At 42.3% G+C, this 22,602-nt stretch overlaps 1 protein-coding gene across 2 annotated transcripts in view; it reads left to right on the top strand.

The window, feature by feature from the left end:
• Positions 1-22,602, top strand: part of LOC134337356 (SH2 domain-containing adapter protein F-like) — a 343,478-nt gene that overhangs the window by 96,516 nt on the left and 224,360 nt on the right. For both annotated transcript variants that reach the window (XM_063032282.1, XM_063032283.1), the window contains exon 3: positions 16,197-16,326. In XM_063032282.1, the coding sequence (XP_062888352.1) occupies positions 16,197-16,326 (130 nt within the window). The remainder of the gene's footprint in view (positions 1-16,196; positions 16,327-22,602) is intronic.

Here is a 22,602-nt window from a genome sequence, read left to right on the forward strand (position 1 = left end):
TAGCAGGTACAAATGACTTTTATAGAGCTCCAGTAAACCCGAAGTCAATGCTAATCAGGGAGAAAACTTTCCAGTGGTTTCAGTCACACCTGGAACACATCAAGATGGTTCTGGTTGTTGACGTGGATTAGCTTCACTTTGCTTGCAAATTAACATCACTGTAGTTGGTGTCAGTGGGAACAGGGAAAAGTATGAGTTGTACCGGTTTCACCATTCACCCACTTTGTGCAGACTGAAATGCACAGTGGGTCTGCAATAAATCTATAGTCTGTGTCCAGTACTAAGCTGCAGCAGCTAAGGTACCTTCCTCCGCCCTTATGTTCTTTTTTTGCTTCATTCCTGGAGACAGTTGTAATACTGAGTCAAATTTAGATCTTTCTGTCTGCCTTGTCTCCTGAGGGTAATTTTCCATGGCAGTGTCCTTTGTGATTTAGTAACACATGTGAACATGCCCCAGGGATTATACTACAAGGAACTGATGTTCTGCATGGTTCTGTGAAAAACTTTTTAACAGATGAAATGCTGAGAGAAGAGCAGTTCAGCTTTAAAGTTGTTTCCTCTTTCTTTCTGAAGATTAAAATGCCTTCGCACAGGTGCTAATGATACTTCAGCGTTTTCTACCAGTTCCCAATTTCACTCTTGGAACCAAGACAGCACTTAACCATGGGGAGCACCAGCATTATCCTTTCAGAGAGTAGTACAGCAGAGAACTGCCCACTGTCTGTGCCAACCAGCAAATATCCCTTTATACAAATCCTGTATTAATCCCATTTTATTCTCACACATTCCCAACAGCTCCCTCCAGATTCTACACGCATCTATGCACTAGGAGCAATTTACAGTGCACAATTAACTTACTGACTTGGATGTCTTTGGGATTTAAAAGAGACTAGGGCACCTGTTGGGAAAATTCCATACATTCATGGGGGGAATGTGCAAACTGCACCAGAGAGTTGAATGGAACCTAGCTTCCTGGTTTTGTGAGGCGGAAGTTTACCATCGATGACATGTGGGTAGTGAGGCGGTGATCAGGATCATGACCATAAATATGTGAGAGTAAGCTGGTAATGCCAGTCTGGAATAACACTAGGGAAATGGGGAGTGCTGTGGCAGGCAAAACTGTGGCACACGGGTTAGTGCTGCCTCCTTTCAGGTCCAGCAACCCAGATTCGATCCCAGCCTTGGGCGCTGCACAATCTCCTGTGACCGCATGGATTCCCTCCAGCTTCCTAAAGGACTTGCTGGTTGTTAGGGGTAGGGAGCGGCGGAAAGAAATTGATGCAAATATAAGGGAAAAAAATGGGATAAGTCCTTCTGACCAAGGTTCTTCACGCTGAGGTGTTAGCACACTTTCTCATACCACAGGGTGGAATGCATATTTCCTCCTATTACCCAACAGAATCTACAATGTATTGTAGGATTAAAAAGCTAGCATTGTAGATGATCCCATCACGACCCCAATGATAGGTTGGATACAATTGCATCTGCTATATCAGCAGTGGAAGCTACTGCATCTAATGCCATCCACCCTACTAAATAAACATTCCTGTTGTTTCTAACCAGAGCTATTTGAACACCAACAGTAAATGTTGATGCTATTTTGTTAACATGGTTAGGCTGATAGGATTGACCACTTGGATAATGTAAATGCAGGCATATATAAAGAACAATGCCAACATACTGCATCGAAGATTGAAATTGTCATAAGAAATGTTTGACACACACGTACTTAACTTCCAAACACATATAGGCTAGACCTTGAAATGAGTTCTCCTGGCTCACACTACTAGGTCAATAAGGAAATTTGCACAACCACGCAATCCAGCGCTGATAAATTTACTCGCAAAAATCTAAAGCATCCACATGTAAAGCATGTCAAATTACATAATATTTACAAACAAGTATGAACAAATTTACATGGACACTAACAAATATTATTCACCTTTCCTCACCAGGTCTGGGAAAAGCACTTGAACATTGTTCTCCCTAGAACATGGCAACTCTTCATTCTGCTACACCTGTGCATAATAATACCAATGTCACCATTTTCTCTTAAAGGCACAGGCAGCTATTTTAGCATTACCAGGGTGAATACATAAATGCACTTTAACAATAAAAAATGATATTCAACAGTCACCTGTTTACATACAGGCCATTAAAATTCAGCTTAATTTTTCTTTCTTATTTCAAATGTTTTTCATGCACAGAAAACAATTTGTTTTTGTTGCCCATTAAAGATGCCTAGTAATAGATTTCAGTCTGCAACCGTGTTTTTGTCTTGGCATTTTAACTTGTTTCTAGAATCATCAACAGAACTTTTCCCACAACAGATTTTCCTTCTCTGTTCTTATCTCCTGTCTCAACCCACTTTCCTTATGTTCCAAGTTTAATTCCTTCACCAGTGATCTGGAACAAAGTCTTGCGTTAAATGAGTGCTCTCTAACAAATCTGAGCACCATTCAGAAGCATGTAAGATCCGAGAAAGATGTCCTCTGAAGTAATTGCCTATTGATTCTGTTTTTTTGTGCTTGTAATGTTTGAGAGGAGGGTTTCGTCAGGACACTGGGGAGGCCCTCTGATTGTAGTATCATGGATTCTTTAACCTCTCCGTGAGTAGCCAAGATGGTTGAACAGGACCTCTGTTTAATATCCCATTGATACAAATCTGAGGTGCCTTTGTGCTTTGCAACAGCTGGTGGTAGCACCTACAATATTAGTTGCATCAGCTTGGTCCACTCCTCATAGAAACGTAGAAAACCTACTGCATAATACTGGTCCTTCGCCCCACAGTGCTGTGCTGAACATGTCCTTACCTGAGAAGTTAAATTAGATTAGATTCAACTTTATTGTCATTGTGCCGAGTACAGATACAAAGCCAATGAAATACTTTTAGCATCTGACCAGAAATGCAAAGAATAGTGTTATTTACAAAATAACTGCGAATAAAAAAAGTGCTACAGCACACAAATATAGAAGTACTGAGACAGTACAATACGGATGCAATACTGCTTAGCGCTGTGATAGGTTCAGCAGTGTCACAGCCTCAGGGAAGAAGCTGTTCCTGTGCCTGCTGGTGCGGGAGCGGAGGCTCCTGTAGCGCCTACCAGATGGGAGGAGAGTAAAAAGTCCATGGTTAGGGTGCGATGCATCCCTGATAATTACCACGGGTTACCCATAGCCCTCTATTTTTCTAAGCTCCATGTACCTATCCAGGAGTCTCTCAAAAGACCCTATGGTATCTGCCTCCACCACCGTCGCTGGCAGCCCATTCCATGCACTCACCACTCTCTGCGTAAAAAAATTACCCCTGACATCTCCTCTGTACCTGCTTCCAAGCACCTTAAAACTGTGCCCTCTCGTGCTAGCCATTTCAGCCCTGGGAGAAAGCCTCTAACTATTTACACATTCCACCATCTTATACACCTCTATCAGGTCACCTCTCATCCTCCGTCGCTCCAAGGAGAAAAGGCCGAGTTCATTCAACCTATTCTCATAAGGCATGCCCTCCCAATCCAGACAACATCTTTGTAAATCTCCTCTGCACCCTTTCTATGGCTTCCATATCCTTCCTGAGGTGAGGCGCAGACCTGAGCACAGTACTCCAAGTGGGGCCTGACCAGGGTCCTATATAGCTGCAACACTACCTCTCGGCTCCTAAACTCAATCCCACAATTGGTGAAAGTCAATGCACCATATGCTTTCTTAACCACAGAGTCAACCTGCGCAGCAGCTTTGAGTGTCCTATGGACTCGAACTTCAAGATCCCTCTGATCCTCCACATTGACAAGTGTCTTACCATTAATACTATATTCTGCCATCATATTTGACCTACCAAAATGAACCATCTCACACTTATCTGGGTTGAACTCCATCCGCCACTTCTCAGCCCAGTTTTGCATCCTATCAATGTCCCGCTGTAACCTCTGACAACCCTCCACACTATCCACAACCCTCCCACCCTTTGTCTCATCTGGCATAACTGCTACTAGAAGTGAGACTGTTAAGCTCCTTTATTTTTTTTGTTTCCATTCCCTCACACCCATCTCTGTAATCATTTGCACGGCAGATGTCTGCAGAGCACAGGCAGCTCCTCCAGAGTGGCTGTACACTCACGGGATCTGCGACAATGCCGCATCAGTGCCATGCACTTGAAGGCTAATTTCTTATCTAACTCATCAAGATCAGTGGATTATATTTCAGGTTTATAATTGCAGTCCCCATAGAGTTGAGAAGTAATAAAAAGACTTCCATTTATTCTTGAGCTGAGGAGATTGCGAAGTACTTTGCATCCCAATTAAGCTGTTTAATCAATAATGGGATGTTGGAAAGATGGCAACTATTACGTCTCTAACAAGATCCCACAAACAGCACTATAATAATGACCAGATAATTTGTTTATGAATGTAGTTTGAGAGATAATTTATTGGTTAGGCTGAATAATAAGTATGGCAAATCTCTTTGAAGCATGGTAGCATAGAGGTCAGCATAACGCTATTACAGGGCCAACTGCCTGGGTTCAAATCCACCACTCTCTGTAAGGAGTTTGTACGTTCTCACCATGATTGTGTGGGTTTCCTCCCATTCTAAAGATGACAGGTCAACAGGTTAATTGGTCACAGGGGTGCAACTTGGTGGATCAGACTCCTTGGGCCATAAGGGCCTATTATCGTGCTATATCTCGAAATAAATAGAATTATAATAGAGCATCTGAGACAGCCTTCAGTCTTGTTTGTAAGAGGTAACTTTAACAATGCAGCTTTCTCCCTGTGCTTCTAGAATGCAGTACTGAAGGATTTAAGTTCTGATCTTGACACATCAAGCACTGCATTTTCGCTGCTTCCTGCATCCATGCCGAGCTCGTCAATTTCATCAACTCTGCCTTCAAATTCCATCCTGTCCTCAGACTTACTTGGTCCATCTCCAACACCTCTCTCCCCTTTAGTTGGAGACAGATTACACCAGTCAGCAATTTTTTTCAAGTGTTGCTTCCTCAGACATTTCTTTTTGGTTATGATAGACCCCTTGAAATTGAACACAAATATAATTTCAGACTACTTGTATCATGTAGGAACTTGGAGAAACAAGAAATTAACTTTTATGGAATATAATGCATTTAATTGCATTATGGTGCTGATGCTTTGCAATAGTTCAACTAATCTAAACGTGTTTTGATGATTTTCATTTGTACTCAGTGTCTAAGTCTTCTCACTTAAGTGTCCAACAATAATCAGCCAGCATTATGGATTCTATTTGCCCTGATACTGTTTCTCCATGACCCCAATGTCCTGGTGAAACCTGTCGCCATGCTCATCGCTGATAGTGCCAAGATTTGCAGGGAAAAATTCTAAATGGGAATGCAGAAAATGAATCTTTTATGACATGTTGCACTTCATGGTTTTGTATGCTTGAAGCATGTTGTCAACCAGCTGCATGTAATTTGGTGCTCTTCCAAGACTTTTTCAACAGCATCTTTGAATGCCTTCCATGTGATTTTCTCAAGTCCCACTAGAATTTCTTTAAATTGCCTGTCATTGATGACCTGTTTGATTTGTGGAACAACAAAAATGCCTTCCTTAATCTTGGCATCAGTTATTCTGGGAAACATCTGTCTCGAGTATTGAAATCCTTCATGGAAAATTTTTGTGTCTGCTGACCACAGGTTCCATCCTTGCAGCCTTGAACCCAGTAATTCTGCTTTTGCCTTTGACAAACCCAAGTCTCTCACTAGTCAGTTAACAGATTGAATTATCAGATGAGGCTCACTCAACATAAGGGGTTCAAAAGCTGTATCAGTATCTGTGTCATTTTCCGTTCCTGGCTCATGCATCACAGCATCTTCATGTGCCTCCTCTAGATTCCACATCTCTGATGGCTTTGGTGCTCAAAGACTATTGTCATGCAGCAAGTATCTCATGGCTGAAGGGACTTTGGGGTATTGAATGGTTTTCTTGTTTTAAGCAGAGAAACCAGACACATTGGTCAGACAAAAGTAGCTGTCTGTTACATGATCCTTCTACTCTCGCCATATCATCCGGACAGCAATTGGCATTGACTTCCGAGTACCTCTGAGCCAAGCTCGAAGATCGATAGTGCATGTCGCGCAACAAACGTGAGAAGTCCAGGCTTTGTCTCAGTCGCCAATTTTACACCCAAAGTAGAGCTCATAGGCTTTCTTAATTACAGTAGTCATGCTCAGTCTTTGAGATTTAAGTGCATACTCACCACAAATATAACAGAAAATACTGCGGCAGTTGCAACATTGGCCAGACATTTTGCTATCACAAGTACTCCTGAAAATATAATTAATTCATTTTAATGAGTACACACAATATGCTATGCGCATAGAGTATGCATATTGATGTGATTGCAAACGGATATACATGTGAACGCAATGCACAGAACAGTGTGTGTGCGTGATGCTTTTATACCCCTTCTAAAACCTGCCCTGCCATGCAGCATCTGCCCAGCCTAAGCATGCCTGGACAAAATAGAACACTTTTCAGCTTACATTTGGGCAACGTTTCAATTGACTTGAATTATGAGTTGAAATAACAAATATAAGTGATTTTTAAAATGGTGCGTGATAGGGAAGTTGCATGGTGATTTTCATAATCAGCAGCCCAAAATCCATAAGTTACACTCAAAAGTATTTAGAAAGCAACATATTTGCTATCCAGTGTTATCTACTGGTATATTTTATGAATCTACTGCCTTTCACAGATATCTTGACTATATCTCTTCCCACTGTCACTTGCAAAAATGCTACCCCTTTTTTCAGTTCCTCCATCTCCACCACATCTGTTTTCAGGATGAATCTTTCCATTCAGAACATCTGATATGTCCTCCTTCAAAAAACACAGCCATGCTGCCCTCACCTGCACCTGTTGCATTTCCCTCAAATCTGCCCTCACCTCATATTCCCACCACCATAGAAGGGATAGTGTTCCCCTTGTCTTCACCTACTACCTCACGAGTCTCTGCATCCAGCACATTATTCTCCGTAACTTCCATCGTCTGCAATGTGATCCTACCACTAAGCACACCTTTCCCTGCCTCCCCCGCCCTTCATCACTTAATGCTAGCATCACTCTCCAACATCAGCAGAAAAATTCTAGTGAGTTTAATTCCATTGGTAGTTATCAGTAGTGAATTTAAAATCATAGCCTTGAGTCTGTAAAGTGAGGCTTGAACCCTCAGTCATTTGACTCAGAGAGGGGAGTTCTCTTAACTGTATCATTTACTACACTAGGGAGAGAAAATGCTAAGATTTGCTACTATTTGTTCATCTTCGCTTTAAGGCACACTGGCTTTAGACACAGGATCAGAACTGTCTGCTCAGGCTGTGCGAATTGTCAGGACAAACGGTTCTTGCTTGTCAGGGTTCATGCTGAGCAGCTGAGTAACAGAGGACTCTCTTTAATTAATGGCTGTTCCCTGGAACACATACTGAGACAAAGCATCAGGTGCTGGAGGAAGGTCAGTGAAAGGTGCATATCAGTCTGCCAGAAATCTGTTGGTCTTCCAGTGCAAGGAGATGTCCAATAGTGAATGCAGCCACCTGGCACATTGCAGTCTTCGGGAGGTGTTGAAGCTTAGTGCTGCCAACACAAAGGTTTTATGGGGAAGGACTGTATTCTAAGGTTCTGTCACTACTGGGCACTGAGGGTGGCACCCTGTGTAATATCCCCTCAAGCATCAAAGAGGCTGTGTGAGTGGCACTGATATTTTGTACATAGACTATATTAAGTTCATGATCCTACGAATGTATTGGCCTCACAAAACTATATACTTGAATGTAAACAAAGTTGGGTACTGATTTGTATTTCTTGTATATATTTTTTGGAATCATTTATTTAAGAAAAGTTGGCATGGAGGGATGAGGAAGATTATTTCATTTAATTTTTCTATTAATTTGACTCCCAGAGTTTGTCCAGTGACGTGTGTGCTTTTCATGCCGAAAGCAAAAGGAAGGTGAGAGCTTCCTCATGTAAGATGCATGTGAACTATCGACAGAAGGTGAGAGATGGCCAGTTGCTGTGGGGCTTTGTTGAAGCAAACATTAGTTACAATATGTTCATGTTCATTGAATGTGAGGATATCTGACAGGCTGACATCGCAAATAGATAATCCTTCACTTTGTGTTTGTTCTGAGGGCTGGACTGTTCATGTTGAGCAAGTGTGGGAATACACAGCCCTATTATAACGAAGATCCTTCAACCGTGAAATACCCGAACTGTCCTCTTATTTTATCAGCTGTTGTGTAAGTACAGGGTAAGGGTTGTGTTACATTGTCAGTTTCAACCACAGATCTCACCAACAGCCCAGCTCAGCAAATCCAGCAGGCAATGGAGGCTTGACCCAGAAGCAGACTAGCAGAGACAATTTAGCAGTAAATTATATTTTACTTATAAACTGCAAAGTAACGAGCCACGAGGGGCCGCAAAACAAGAGAGAACTGATAATAACACAAGGTTACTGAAGGCTAGGAGCAGCTGGATGATTCTATGACTGAAGAAGGATTGCGGATGAGAGCTTAAATAGATTTAAATAGGCTGCAGGTGATGAGTTGGAAATGAGTGGCAGGTGGTTGCTGTTAGCTGGGTGGAGACTGGGAGATACCTGACCTTGCACGCCTAATAGGACTCCGCTCCCACCCCCAAACCTATGGCTGGCAACCAATGGCTCACAATGGTGCGGATGGGTCTGGTGGAGCTCCTTGATGGAAGATAGATCCTTGATGAAACTAGCTGGCATCCAAGACCTCTCCTCTGGGCCATAAATTTCCCAGTGGACCAGGTACTGAAGACCCCATCCACAATGATGACAATCCATCAACCAGCAGACTGTGTAGACTGGACCATCCTTGCAAGCAGTGGTGGGTGGAGAGGTCCATGGACAGTGGTCTTGAGGCAGGACACGTGGAAGGTAAGTGGGTTGATGCGATTGGTAATCTTAAGGGGATCAATGAACTGGGGTGAGGGTTTGCTTGCAGTTGGAACACAGGGGCAGATCTCAGGTGGACAGTGAGACATGGTCCCCAGGCTGGAGTAGTCTGGCTGGTCGCAGACAGTGGTTAGCCTGGTGGCAGAAGGTATGGCTGGCAGCTAGGATGGTCCTCTATGTCCTCTTCCAAGCATTTTGGCATCTGAGAACCAGGGCTCTGGTGGACGGGACCTCCACCGTTGGCTGCTCTGTGGCAAACAATGGGGTTTGGTAGCCATGAACCACTTAAAAGAATGACATACCTGTGGCAGAGGAGGTGTGTAGATTGGGGGACAGCTCAGCCCAGAGCAGATACTTCTTCCATGTGGAAGGGTTAGAGGTGGTGAGGCATCACAGGAGCTTCTCCTCTTGCTAATTTGCTCTTTCTGAGTGACCATGGTTGGCAGGTTATGGCTAGGGAACAAACTCACCGAGGTGCAGGGGAGGGAGCAGAAGGCTCACCAGAAGCAGGAGGTGAATTGTGGGCCTTGCTCCGACAGCGTCCGGGGGAAACTGTGCAAGAGAACCAGGTGCTCTGTCTCGGCAGCCGACAGAAGTTTAGGGAGAACAATTACTTGGGCCGTCTTGCAGAATCACTTTACCACCATCGTGCTCACCATGGCCCTATCAGAAGGTGGAAAACTTGTGATGAAATCCATAGCAATGTGGCCACAGAAGCCCAGAGGGCCACTGGTTGGAGGAACTGGAATGGGCTGGAGCGACGAACTGACATACATCAGTGATCATGGTGGGCCACGAGAACCAGCACCACAGAAAATCTAGAGTTCAGTGTGGTCCTGCATAGCCAGACAACGGTGAGGAGTGGAGCCACCAGATTGCCTCAGAATACATGGCCGCTAGCACATACGTGTGGTTGTCAGACCTGTTTGTGGGAGCAGGAATATGTTATAGGGCCTGGCAGATCTGGTTCTCAAGATCCCAGATGATCGGGGCAAGGTTCTATGATGGAATGATGGGCAGAGGGTTGATCTCCATTTCTGCTGGGACAAACTGTCCTGACAGGGCATCTGCCTTAGAGCTATTTGAATATGTCTGTAGGAGATGAAGTTGAATTGTTCAAAGAAAAGAGCCAAGCGAGTCTGAAGTGGGCTGAATTGGCAGGTCTGTTGTATGGATATAAGGTTCTGGTGGTCAGCCCAGATCAGGAAAGGCTTGATGTATCTATTCCTCCAAGACCCATTTAATAGCAAGTCAATCCCTGTCTCCTTCTGCATAACATAGCTGTGTACAGTTGAATTTGCATGAGAAGAAGGCACAAGAATGTGTTTTCCTGTCCAGTCCTCACTGGGAGAAGATGGCCCTGGCACCCAGAAAAGTTATGGAGGGGTTTGGGTGACAGAGAATGGTGAAGCATCTCTTGAGCTCCTTGAAAGTGTGGTCCATGCAGTAGATCAGGTTATCTGCGAGAGAGGTGAGAGGAACGGCGATTTAGCTGTAGTTCCTGATGAAACGGCTGGAGAAGCTCAAGAAGTACTCTGGTCATTTTAGGGAGTATTGTTGGGGACATTCAACGACTGTGCACACTTTCTCTGAGTCCATGGTTATGCTTTGGGGAGTAAGGACATAATCCAGGAAGCAAAATGACTGAGGTGTGGAACTGGTATTTTTCTCACTTGCAATACAGTTGGTTTTCAAGCAGGTGCTGAAGGAATGACGGGATGTGATGACGTGGTTTTGGGGTTTCTTAGAGAAGATGAAGATATCATTAAAGTAGACAAACACATACCTGTGTAGCCTGTCATGGAAGATCTTTTTGATGAAGTCCTGGAAAATAGTTGGACTGTTGTAAAATCCAAAAGGCGTCACCGAGTATTCACAGAGGCCAGTGGGTGGTAAGAATGCCAACTTCCATTCATCCTCCTGGCAGATGCAGATCAGATTGTACACACTCCCTAGATCCAGACTGGCGAAAATCCAGGCCTGGTGGAGTGTTTCGAATGTGCTATCCATTAAGGGGAGAGGGAGACAGTTCTTTTGTTGAGTCCACGGTAGGTGATGCTGGGCTGGAGATCTCCATCCTTTTTGACAGAACAAACCAGTACCAGCTGGGATCTGGGTCCAAGCTACACTCACAAAGTCAGTCCAGAATGTTGCTTGCTGTGCCGGAATCCACCAGAACCTTCTATGGATAAAGTTTAAGGGAATGGGGGATTCCCAGATCCCTGTAAACAAGGAATTAAGTACTGACTATGTCTGTGACTGCAGTGTGTTTGAATAACGTCTCACAGCTGCCTTCTTTGGAACAAGATGATTAAAGTTCACCCAGATCCATATAGATGTCTCTGGGCTTTTCACACCTTTTGATTTTGACAAAAAGCAGTACCTGATGGAAATTAGATAGAACATTCCTTTCTTTATTAAAGCATAAATTTGACGGATGTTCTTATCTTTGTAATTAAGTTGTGGCTCCAGCAAACCAGGTAGGACATTCTTTTCTGTAATTAAGGTGGCTGGAGTGTCTAACGAATTGATTGTACTTTTGTATCAATAGTCCATTGACTTGACTGGAATAGTTATCAGACTGATTGTTCTCTGTATCAATAGTCCATTGACTTGACCGGTATGGTTATCAAACTGATTGTTCTTTTGTATCGGTGGCCTTATAACTTCTGACAATTCTGACATCGGGCAGTGAACTTGTAGAACTGCCGGGGAGATGAGAAAGGGTCTCTCCCTGATGTCGGGTCTAAGTTCACTTGCCGGCTGAGCTCGAAGAAATAAATGGGTGATAAGATAAGTAAAGACCTTTTGGAACTGTCATTATTTGATTCAGCTAAGTTACATTTACACTATGCACGTAGAACCATTGGGGTGTGGTGGAGGACAGGGCAATGAGTTGAGACATGGTGCTGGAACAAGAGGAATTACCAGGTTGGAGGCCATCATCTCTGCCTGGTGGTGCCATCTTCCTGGATGCAGTGGGCATTTGATCCGTGAGTGCTCGGCAGCTCTCCAATAAGCGCAAAAGTTGTATCTCCAACAACGCTCGCATCTTGGGGGTTCAAGGGATCTGCCCCTACCTGTGTGGGTTCTGCAGGCATTGATGATAGGGTTCTACCTGATGATCTGGCAGGTCGTTCCATAAGATACTTGTCAACTTAAAGGGCCAGAGTGATGTGTGTTCGAGATCGGCGGACATCTCCTGTGTAGAGTGCTCATCTTTATGGCCCTCCAAGAGGCTATAATGGTAATAGGACGGCAGCAGTTCTGCATTCCAGCTACACTCCATTGCGAGGGTCCTGAATTCCACAGTATAATCCAAACCAAGTGTGAACCTTGGCACAGGCAAAGTATCTGATCCACCGCCCCTCTTCCACTTCCCTGATTATCGTAAGCCCAGCACATCTCAGCAATGAATTCCTCATATTTATTGCAACTGGTTTTATTGTCCCAGTTAGTCCCAGTTTCAATGCATTGGGCACTGACGCAGGTCAGAGCTCGCACAGTCAGCAGAGAGACAATGTCAGCAGTTTTGGCTCAGTCCTTAGAATACAGAGATGGCTGGAGCTCGAAGTTGCAGCAGTGGGTTGGGTATGCGTCAAAGCGTTCAGGCATTGGAATCTGGGACTTCGAGGGAGGAGGTTAATTGGAGCAGGGTTGCTGCATTGAGACGGAAAGTTGCTTGAGAGGGCCAAGCAGATGGCCAGTGGTTTCCTGCTGCTTCGAGGTCCTGTGCTTCAGCTGATGGCTGACTTCCTTTAGGCGAGTGTACTCTGCCAGGTCAATCGTTGGTTCACTCTTCCTGTCAGGAAATGGAGAGGAGGTTTGTCTCAAAAAACAGAGCAACAGAGTCAGTTTAGCAGTAGGTGATATTTTACTAATAAACTGCAAAATAACAAGCTACGAAGGGTCACAAAACAAGGAACAGGTACTTAACACGACAAGGTAACTGAAGACTAGGAACAACTGATTGAGGCTGGCTGGTTCAATGAATGAACAAGGATTGTGAAGGATAGCTGGGGTTAAACATGTGATGAGTTAGAAACGAGGGGCAGGTGGCTCCTCTTAGCTGAGTGGACACTGGGAGGTGCCTGTCCGTGCAGACCTGCCCAACTGGATTGCTTTGAGGTCATCACGAGAGACCCATGCATCTTCCTAACAAAAATGGGTATTAGAAATTAGTCCTGACGAAGGGTCTCGGCCTGAAACGTCGACTGTACCTCTTCCTAGAGATGCTGCCTGGCCTGCTGCGTTCACCAGCAACTTTGATGTGTGTTGCTTGAATTTCCAGCATCTGCAGAATTCCTGTTGTTTGTGTTACTAGAAATTAGTGTCAGGAATGTAATAAGCTGACTCGACTAATTGTTTAACTACCCAATGTATTGAAATCTCCCTGATTTTTTGTGGGTATATTGACCCATCGAGGATTACTTATAAATAACTTCTGTCAGAACTAACTCCTTATTGTCTCATTTATAAAAGTATTGGTCAGTGTATCATACGGCTGGGAGATTCCAGCTTCATCATGAATCTGCGGAGAGCTGACACAGTGGTGATGCTAATGATTTGATAAAACTGACCACTTTGCACTTGAATTTAAAGAGAATAACATTTATTATTTTGGTTAGAATTACTTCTCTTATTGCATGCATACAATTAATGAAACTGAATCTCTGATTTGGTTCAATTTGCATACTTTGCTATGTATTCTTTTAACAGATGATGACTTTACAATCTATGCAATATTCCCCTCCCCTCTTATTGCAGAGAACAAATGCTACACTAATGATTCTAATTGTATTAATTTCCTGCCAGCCAGTGTGTTTTTAAGTGTGGAGGAACATTTGAAAAATAACCAGTTAGTTTTCAGAATCCATAAGTTAGAAATGAAAGGGAACTCCAGAATAAGCTACTGTAAATGAAAGTCAAGCACCTCAGATGTTGACTATCTGAAATAAAGACAGAAAATTCTAGAAATATTCAGCAGCTTAGACAGCATCTGTGGAAACGGAATCAGAGTTAACATTTCTGGTCAAAGAGACCTGAAGGAGTCCAATTCTATCGGCCTGCTGGTATCTCTGCAGTGTTCAACTAACTCTCCACTGTCCTGATGAAGAGTCTTTGACGTGAAATGTTACCTCTGCTTCTTTCTATAGATGCTGACTGACTGCTGGGTGTTTATGTTTTTATTTCTACATGCATTAGAATCTTCAGGAGGGGAGAAACAGTGGAGTGGACTTACAAAAGCAATCCTTAAAAATTTTTCACACGATAATGATAACATTTTGAATATTATACAATTTAAGAAAATGAATTAAATGTGGAATTTGTTGTGTGACAAGTTTCAAAATATAATGGATATCAATCTTTTATTAATAGCCTAATGGAGGTTTAATTAAATTATATAAAATCCCAATGCATTAGTCTGGCAGCCTCTTAGCAGAGGGGGACTCACTCCCTGTCCCAACATAGCTTGTTTACATAACATATTCAATGGGCGAAACATTCTAAGGCACTTCTCAAAAGGAGTGATTAGGTTGAAGTGGACACTGAGTCAAGTTAGAAGACATTAGGATGCTTGATTGAAAGCCTAGTTAAATGAATGGATTTTAAAGAGCATCATGAAAGCAAAATGGTAGAGAGATTTTGAGGAGGTATTTCCAGAGAGCAAAAATTCCACTCTTAAAAGCAGGGCCAGAAGTGATATCGTGTAGGGGGAGGGAGATGCACATTAGAAATAATGTTAGAGGCACAGTGATTTGGATTTGGAGTTACGAAATTACAGAGCTAGAGAAGGGAAAGGTATTGACTAATTAAGCAGTTTTAATTTTGATGCATCTAACAGCTGAGGACCCTTGTATGTTCCAAGGTTAGGGTGATGGATGAAGGGGATCTTCTGAAGTATAGAATGTGAGCAGAAAAGCTTTGGATGATCTGAACATTGGACAATATCAAGTAGAGAATTTGAAGAAATGGAGTCCAAGAGTGTGAGCAGGGTTTGAGGAAGCATGGAGGCATGTGGAAAACTTGGTATAACTGGACAGCCTTTGCAGTGGAGAGGATGTAAACTGGAAGCATATAGTGTGTGCAATAGTAGTGGAGACTGTGAGAAATTTGTTTCATTGATCAGGACACATGCACAGTGTAGGTGCTCTCCAGGTTACAGTAGGATTGTATTCCTGCAACTGGGATAGATTGTCAGCTGGAAATGTGGCCAGGAGGCAGAAGATATGTGCAGCCCTGTTTTCCAAACTCTCGTCTCTTGTATGTATATACAAGCTATATATGTCAGGTGTTCATCACCTGGGGAGTGCCTCTAATATGAGACTGCACTGGACTGAATTTCTTGCTCAGCTTGTATAATGTTCTAACATTCACAACACAAACTAAAACATAGTCTCTGCTGGGTGAGGTTCCAGTAGTATGTTGAACTGATGGATATATAGGATGTGAAGTAAGAAATCACTATAGAAACTAAACTCATCTATTTTGTATCTGTTTAACACAAAGCCTACAATTGGTAAATCCATAGCTAATTCTGGTCCAGTATAATCCTAATCACAGTATGACTGCTTCTGTCAAAATCAGCTCCAATTTGTCACGCTAAGTCTTTGCATTCAAGCACTATTTACTCAAACACACCAGGTATCCATGTAGCCTATCGAAAGGAGAATGAAAGTTAGTGAAGGCACTTTTGGTTGAATGTCTCTCCATCTTATAAAAGAAGGTTAGTTAAGACTTCGTGTGGAATTTGTTCCAGTTATCAATTTCTGCCAAGACATTCGTTTCGATAAAGGGTCTTAGCCCGAAATGTCAATTGTTTATCTTGTCCATAGATACTGCCTGGCCTGCTGAGTTCCTCTAGCATTTTGTGTGTGTTGCTAGGTAATGAAGGGCCTCCACTTCAAATGACTTAAGGACCAACCATAAAAACAAATGAAGCAGGAGCAAAATTCCATAATTCTGATTGTATATTCTATCCAACTAAGATAGCGAGCACCGGCAGGTCCCTATAATCTGTGAGAGGAAAAGCCTCATTTATGTCCTGGGTTCAATGTGGATTGAGATGAGAGTGAGGCTCCAGCATATGTCAATAATTTGTTGATACTCATTGTCTGGATTATTCCTTGTAAAATGCCCACAAAGATAAGGTGTGCAGCAAGCCCTCAAGAAGAGTATGGGGAAATTTGACAAACGAAGTCAATGTTCAACATCTTAACTAATCAAAAAAATCTGTTTTATTTTAAATCCAGACACTGCCTGACGATGATTATTCGGACCCTTTCGATATCAAGCATGATTCCAGAGGAGACACCATTGACAAAGAACTCATTGAGAACAATGGCTACATGGAACCTTACGAAGCCCAGAGAGTTATAGCAGGTGGGTCTATTTATGATACCTGGCAAAAGAACGGGCAAGAATGAGGATTGTTTAGCATTAAGTGCAGTGAGTTGCAATTGATTGGTAGATCTAGGACTAAAAGACGTTCAAAGCTTCATATTACTTGCTGGGTGCACTTCAGAGAGAGAAGGCCAAGATGTTTTCTGTAGATCAGATAAGGTACAGTATGTGATGTATTATGGTTATGGAACTCCGCAAGTCAGGAAAAATCGATGGAAGGAGATGAACAGTCAATATTCTGGGTGAGGCCTTTCACCTTGCATGCTGTCTATTTCCTTCAATAGATGTTGCCAAATCGCTGAGCTCCTCCAGCATCTTATATATTGGTCTAGATTCAAACATCTACAGTCTTTTCTGCCTCCAAGGTAATGGATGGTTCAATGGAGGATTTCTAAATGATGAAATGAAGGATTCTCAAAACTCAACCACAAAATACAAGGTTTGTCTTTGTGTTATGCCACTGAAAATCTTTTGTAAAGGTGACCATTTCATAAAAGTCCCAGAAATCTGATCAGGCTTAAGTCACCCTTTCTCCCTATCACAAGCCATGAGGGTTTTTCTCATGTTAAGCTTAGTTTGGGAAAACCTGGAGTGACCACCATTGGTCACTCTTGAGACAAATGGGTCTCCTCAAAACAACACAGAGCTGATACCACCACCTGGAAAGTCTCTTACCTTCCATGCTGGTGAACCTGACCCACGCCACATCAATACTTCCAGCAACCCTGACCCCCACCAAGGACCAGTGCAGACCCTCTATGGTACATCATCCCCATCACCCTAATGATGGTATTGATCTCCAAGCTGAACTCCAACTTCTTCCCACCTCAGTACTAACTTTGTCATCAGCACACCTTTCTTGGCTGTAGCCCTGAATCCAGCCACACCCAATCCAATCCTTTGTTAGGATTCTGCTTTCATTTCCCAATCATTGTCCAATATTCCTTCCTCCAAACCCACCAAGTCAACCCATCAAAGCCTAGTCATTCAGTTTCCCACCTCCCCTGAACCCCAACACACAATCCTGGTCCTTCTTTCTCCCTACCTTACATAGTCATAGTCATAGTCATAGTCATACTTTATTGATCCTGGGGGAAATTGGTTTTCGTTACAGTTGTACCATAAATAATTAAATAGTAATAAAACCATAAATAGTTAAATAGTAATATGTAAAATATGCCAAGAAATAAGTCCAGGACCAGCCGATTGGCTCAGGGTGTCTGACCCTCCAAGGGAGGAGTTGTAAAGTTTGATGGCCACAGGCAGGAATAACTTCCTATGACGCTCAGTGTTGCATCTCGGTGGAATGAGTCTCTGGCTGAATGTACTCCTGTGCCCAACCAGTACATTATGTAGTGGATGGGAGACATTGTCCAAGATGGCATGCAACTTGGACAGCATCCTCTTTTCAGACACCACCATGAGAGAGTCCAGTTCCATCCCCACAACATCACTGGCCTTACGAATGAGTTTGTTGATTCTGTTGGTGTCTGCTACCCTCAGCCTGCTGCCCCAGCACACAACAGCAAACGTGATCGCACTGGCCACCACAGACTTGTAGAACATCCTCAGCATCGTCCGGCAGATGTTAAAGGATCTCAGTCTCCTCAGGAAATAGAGACGGCTCTGACCCTTCTTGTAGACAGCCTCAGTGTTCTTAGACCAGTCCAGTTTATTGTCAATTCATATCCCCAGGTATTTGTAATCCTGCATCATGTCCACACTGACCCCCTGGATGGAAACAGGGGTTACCGGTACCTTAGCTCTCCTCAGGTCTACCACCAGTTCCTTAGTCTTTTTCACATTAAGCTGACATCACATTACATTACATGATAGTCACATTTGCCTTAACAGACCAGTAATTACCAGTTAGGCTTTCTCCATAAACCCGACCCACTTCCTGATGCTTTCCTCAAGTGTGGATCCACAGAATCATATTATGCTGAAAAGACGCATTGTCTAACCAGTCATACACAACAACTGAAGCAGACGTAAGTGCCTCAATGCAAAACTCATTCAACACATGCACCTGCTATAAAACTTGTAGATAGTCTTTTCAGTGCATTCCCATTATCCAGAGAACAGAGATTTAAGGTAGTTGGCAAAATAACTGGAGACGTGGTCTGAGTTTTTTAAAACTGCATTGTTATGATCTACTGTGCTTTGGATTGCAGTTTCAGTTGTACCTTAAAGATGAATTGGACACTTATTTGAAAAGCAAACATATGAAGAGCTTTGGGGAGTTAAAAGAAGAGCAGGAATTATTGAGAAGATTTTACAATGAACTAGCACAGATAAATGATCTTTCTGCTGTACTGTCCTCTGTATCTGTAGATATGCAGAGGCTATGCTTTCTGTGAGCATCATTGTATTTGGCAGGTTTAGCACTGAAAAAAAGATTCTACAGATCATATTGACACTTAGAACTTATATTGACTTCTTTCTCAATAGTCTGCTAAGGTTGAGGTTTTTTGTTCAATGCTGTAATTAATGGTTTATCAAGTACGTCAAAGCAGCTTGAAGTGGGTGCTAAGAGTTGGGGAGTGTCTAGGCACTTGGAATTCTGATTTCATTTCCCTTAATAACAATGGAAATCTGTGTCATAGAGTTAAACTCTGCGAAATGTAAGACAAGGTAATTAGCTTTTTGAAATACGCATGGTTTCCAAAATATTTTTCATTTGATATCACCAAGGAAATATTAAAAATCTGAATTCCAAAATATTAACAGATTTTCAAAATCCAAAATAAGAAAGAAACTGTTAAACATTCAGCAGGTCTGGCAGAAATCTGAGAGAAAGAGAGAACAAATTTGACAGAAGAAAACTGAAGTGTTATGGACCATCACAGTGTCCAAGGAAAAAACTGCTCAACAATTACCACCTTTCCATCATGAGGCCAAAAGAGGAGTAGTGTGTTGAATGCACAATAATCAGTTTTATTTGTAACTTCTCTGCATATAGGGTAACTCATATGTCATATAAAAATTCCCAGACAACACACAGAGATGTATTCAAAATGCCTTCCTTAACATTCAATGACATTTGCATGTGTAGGTGTCACAAAATCAATATTTTTGCATGAAGGTTGACTCCTGCAGTGAGTAGCTTGCCTTCTAATACCCTGAAACCATCTACAAAAGTCAAACAGCAGCATGATAGAATATTCTTCTCATGCTTCTAGAGTGCAGCTCCTTCAGAATGAGAAACCTGGCACCTCTCAGGACAAATCAGCTGGTCTGATTAGCACCCTATCCAATACCCTAATCACCTATTACCTCTAACACAAGGGTTCCCAACATTGGGGTCCACAGACCCCCTGATTAATTGTATTTGTCCATGGCATAAAAAAGGTTGGGAACCCCTGCCCAGCACCACTCATCTATGCTACTGTGATTGGACCTCCCAAATCATGACCTTCACCCGAAGGACAAGGTATGTGATAGTGCCGTGTTCCCTCTCAATTTTGCAAAATCCTGACTTGATGATAGTTTACATTTCCTTCAATGTTGAGTCCAATTCTTGGAACTGTCTGGGCAATGGTATTAAGGGTGCACATTGACCAGAAGCACCACACTTGTTGAAGGAAGTGGTTCACCATCATCAGCACCACAAGGGCAATTAAGGATGGGTAATAAATGCTGGTATTTCCAGCAATCGCTAATTCCCGAAAATATAAACAAAGAGATATGGAGTTAATGTTTCAGATCAATGCCGCTAGATCTGCTGAGAATAGCTAATATTTCTGCTTTAAATTTTAAAATTATCTCCATGCAAAGCTGTCAATACAATCTCAGGCACTTCCTATTAAGTATTCCGTTTCAAATGAGAAGACAGGCACATGAGCTACACAAGATTTTCTTACAATTGAATGTAGATTTTAATAGGTTAATTGAAGGCAGTTTGAATTGAAGGAAGCCAGGAGAGAAGTCAGCTCTCCCATGAATTACTCCACAGGACCCCAAAGCTGCTTACCATTCTTGTATCTGTATTGGATACTTAAATTTGAAACCTTCCTGTCTGCTGCCTCTGTTTCCATCATCCTATCTCCTGCTCTTTGCAATTAATTTGATTATTGTTCATTGACGCTGTAATCTTTGTCTCAGTAGCAACTATTAAATTACCCAACAAAAGATGCTGAATAAATTCCGTCATGATAAAAAGAAACAACAAAATATTTTCCATCGCAACATATGCATATTTCAATCAGAAGCTCTCTGTTATGTCTTAAGCACCCATGTTCGAGCCTAATCAAAACCATTCGATTTGGTTTTTGCGGCAAAGTGGAAATCATTACAAGACTATAATCCTCAAGGTTAAAATGTCTAAAAGTATATGCCATTCAGAAGGGAACGTAACTTCATTGCTCACCATGTACAAGTGGCCATGTCCCTTGATGAGGTTGTACAGTAATGGATTGGTGTATTATGGGGCTTTCTGAACTTCTCAACTCATTTCAAGTGGATTATGCAGGATTGATTTTTATTATTGTACCAATATATTAAGATCAATTTAAGTTGTATTAAACCCTGGTCGTGTCGAGCACTGGGATCTGACATATGGTATTGCTGGCTGTCAGCTTACCTTTTAACTAGGGACTTAATTGTTTTTTAATTACTCCTGGAAATACATACCACCAATCACTGACTCCAAGCAGTCTAAAACTACTGGAAAATCTGCTGCTTGTTATCTTCTGCATTCAGAATAGGTCAATTACTGTCACTAAATGAAGAATTAAATCTGGGACATTAAAATAAAATGCCCCCTACAAGCATGAATTGGGATACAGACAGATAATAAAATAACTGTACTAAATAAAGTCCAACACTGGATTACTATGAACCTGCAAGAGAAAGTCAGTGTCCAAATTAACTACTTTGCCTCTGATATAAGAACAATAAGAGTAAGTCATGTTTTCCTGAAGATTACCCTGTCATTGGTTCAGATCAAAACTGATCTTGTGTATCCTCTGATTGCCTTGGTGGCCAAAAATCTATTCATGAATGAAATGGATAATGTGTCACTGAGCCCCCACAGCCCTCTGAGGTAAATTATTTCTAGTCATCTGCTGAAGTAAATTTCTTTTTATTTTATTGTAATTGGGAAGCGCCTTGTTCAGAGACTGTGCCCCCAATTGCCCTTACTGTGTAGCCTCAAGGCATCTGCTCTCTCATTCCCTTTCAGAATCATGTATGAGGTAACCTTTTTAAAGTTCATGTAGTTCCGCAGATAGGAAACGTGTCTTTCTGCTCATCATGTCCTTACCATCCATGAAACACTAACTTACATTCATCACATTTTATTCTCCCCACATTTCCCTCTACTCCCTACTCTCTCCCAAATTCTAATAGTCATCCACACACTGGAAAAAAATTACAGTGGCCAATTAACCTACCAACCATCATGCCTTTGGGACGAGAGAGGAAACTGGAGTACCCATGGATGCACACACAATCAGAAGGAGAACATGCAGATATTACACAGACAGCACTGGAGATCAGGTTTGCACCTGGGTCTCTGGAGCAGTGAGCCAGTAGCTATATTATCTGTGCGGCTCTCCCATCAAAACTCCACTAGGTGTGAGCCAATTTAATTCAGTCATTTCATAGCACAATCCTCTCCTTCTAGGAAGTAGCCAGGTGAACTAATGCGAAGGCAGGTTTATTCAAAATGGCTTAAGTTGTTTATTCCTGGTGAGGATTGACTAGAGTTCTGCACACCTCAGCAAGACTTCCTAAATCCTTTGTACCCCAACTGTCCCCACCATCCAGGACATTTTCAAAAGGCAATGGCTCGAGAAGGTGGCATCCATAATTAAGGACCTTCACTATCTGGGACACGCCTTCTTCTCATCGTTACCATTGGGGAGGAGATAGAGGAAGCTGAAAACCCACACTCAATATTTTAAGAACAGTTTCTTCTCCTCTGCCATCTGAATGGTCCATGAACACCACCTCACTATTCCTCTTTTGCTCTGTTTATTTATTTGTTTTTGTGACTTGTTGTTATGTCTTGCACTGTACTGCTGCCACAAAACAACAAATTTTCTGGCATATGTCAGGGATAATAAACCTAATTGTGATACTTTTGTAATAGAATACATTAACCATTAATCATCTGAAATACCCTGTACTTGATGCAACCATATGTTTGCTTTCTGTGTTCCACAAAACTGCAATGCCTCTGCACCTGGAGATAGTGGTTTCCCACCATCCCCCGAACAAAATGTTTACTAATTATACTTACTCAAGGAAAAG

This window comes from Mobula hypostoma, chromosome 24 (genome assembly GCF_963921235.1).
Source record: "Mobula hypostoma chromosome 24, sMobHyp1.1, whole genome shotgun sequence".
In the NCBI taxonomy this organism is placed as follows: Eukaryota; Metazoa; Chordata; class Chondrichthyes; order Myliobatiformes; family Myliobatidae; genus Mobula; species Mobula hypostoma.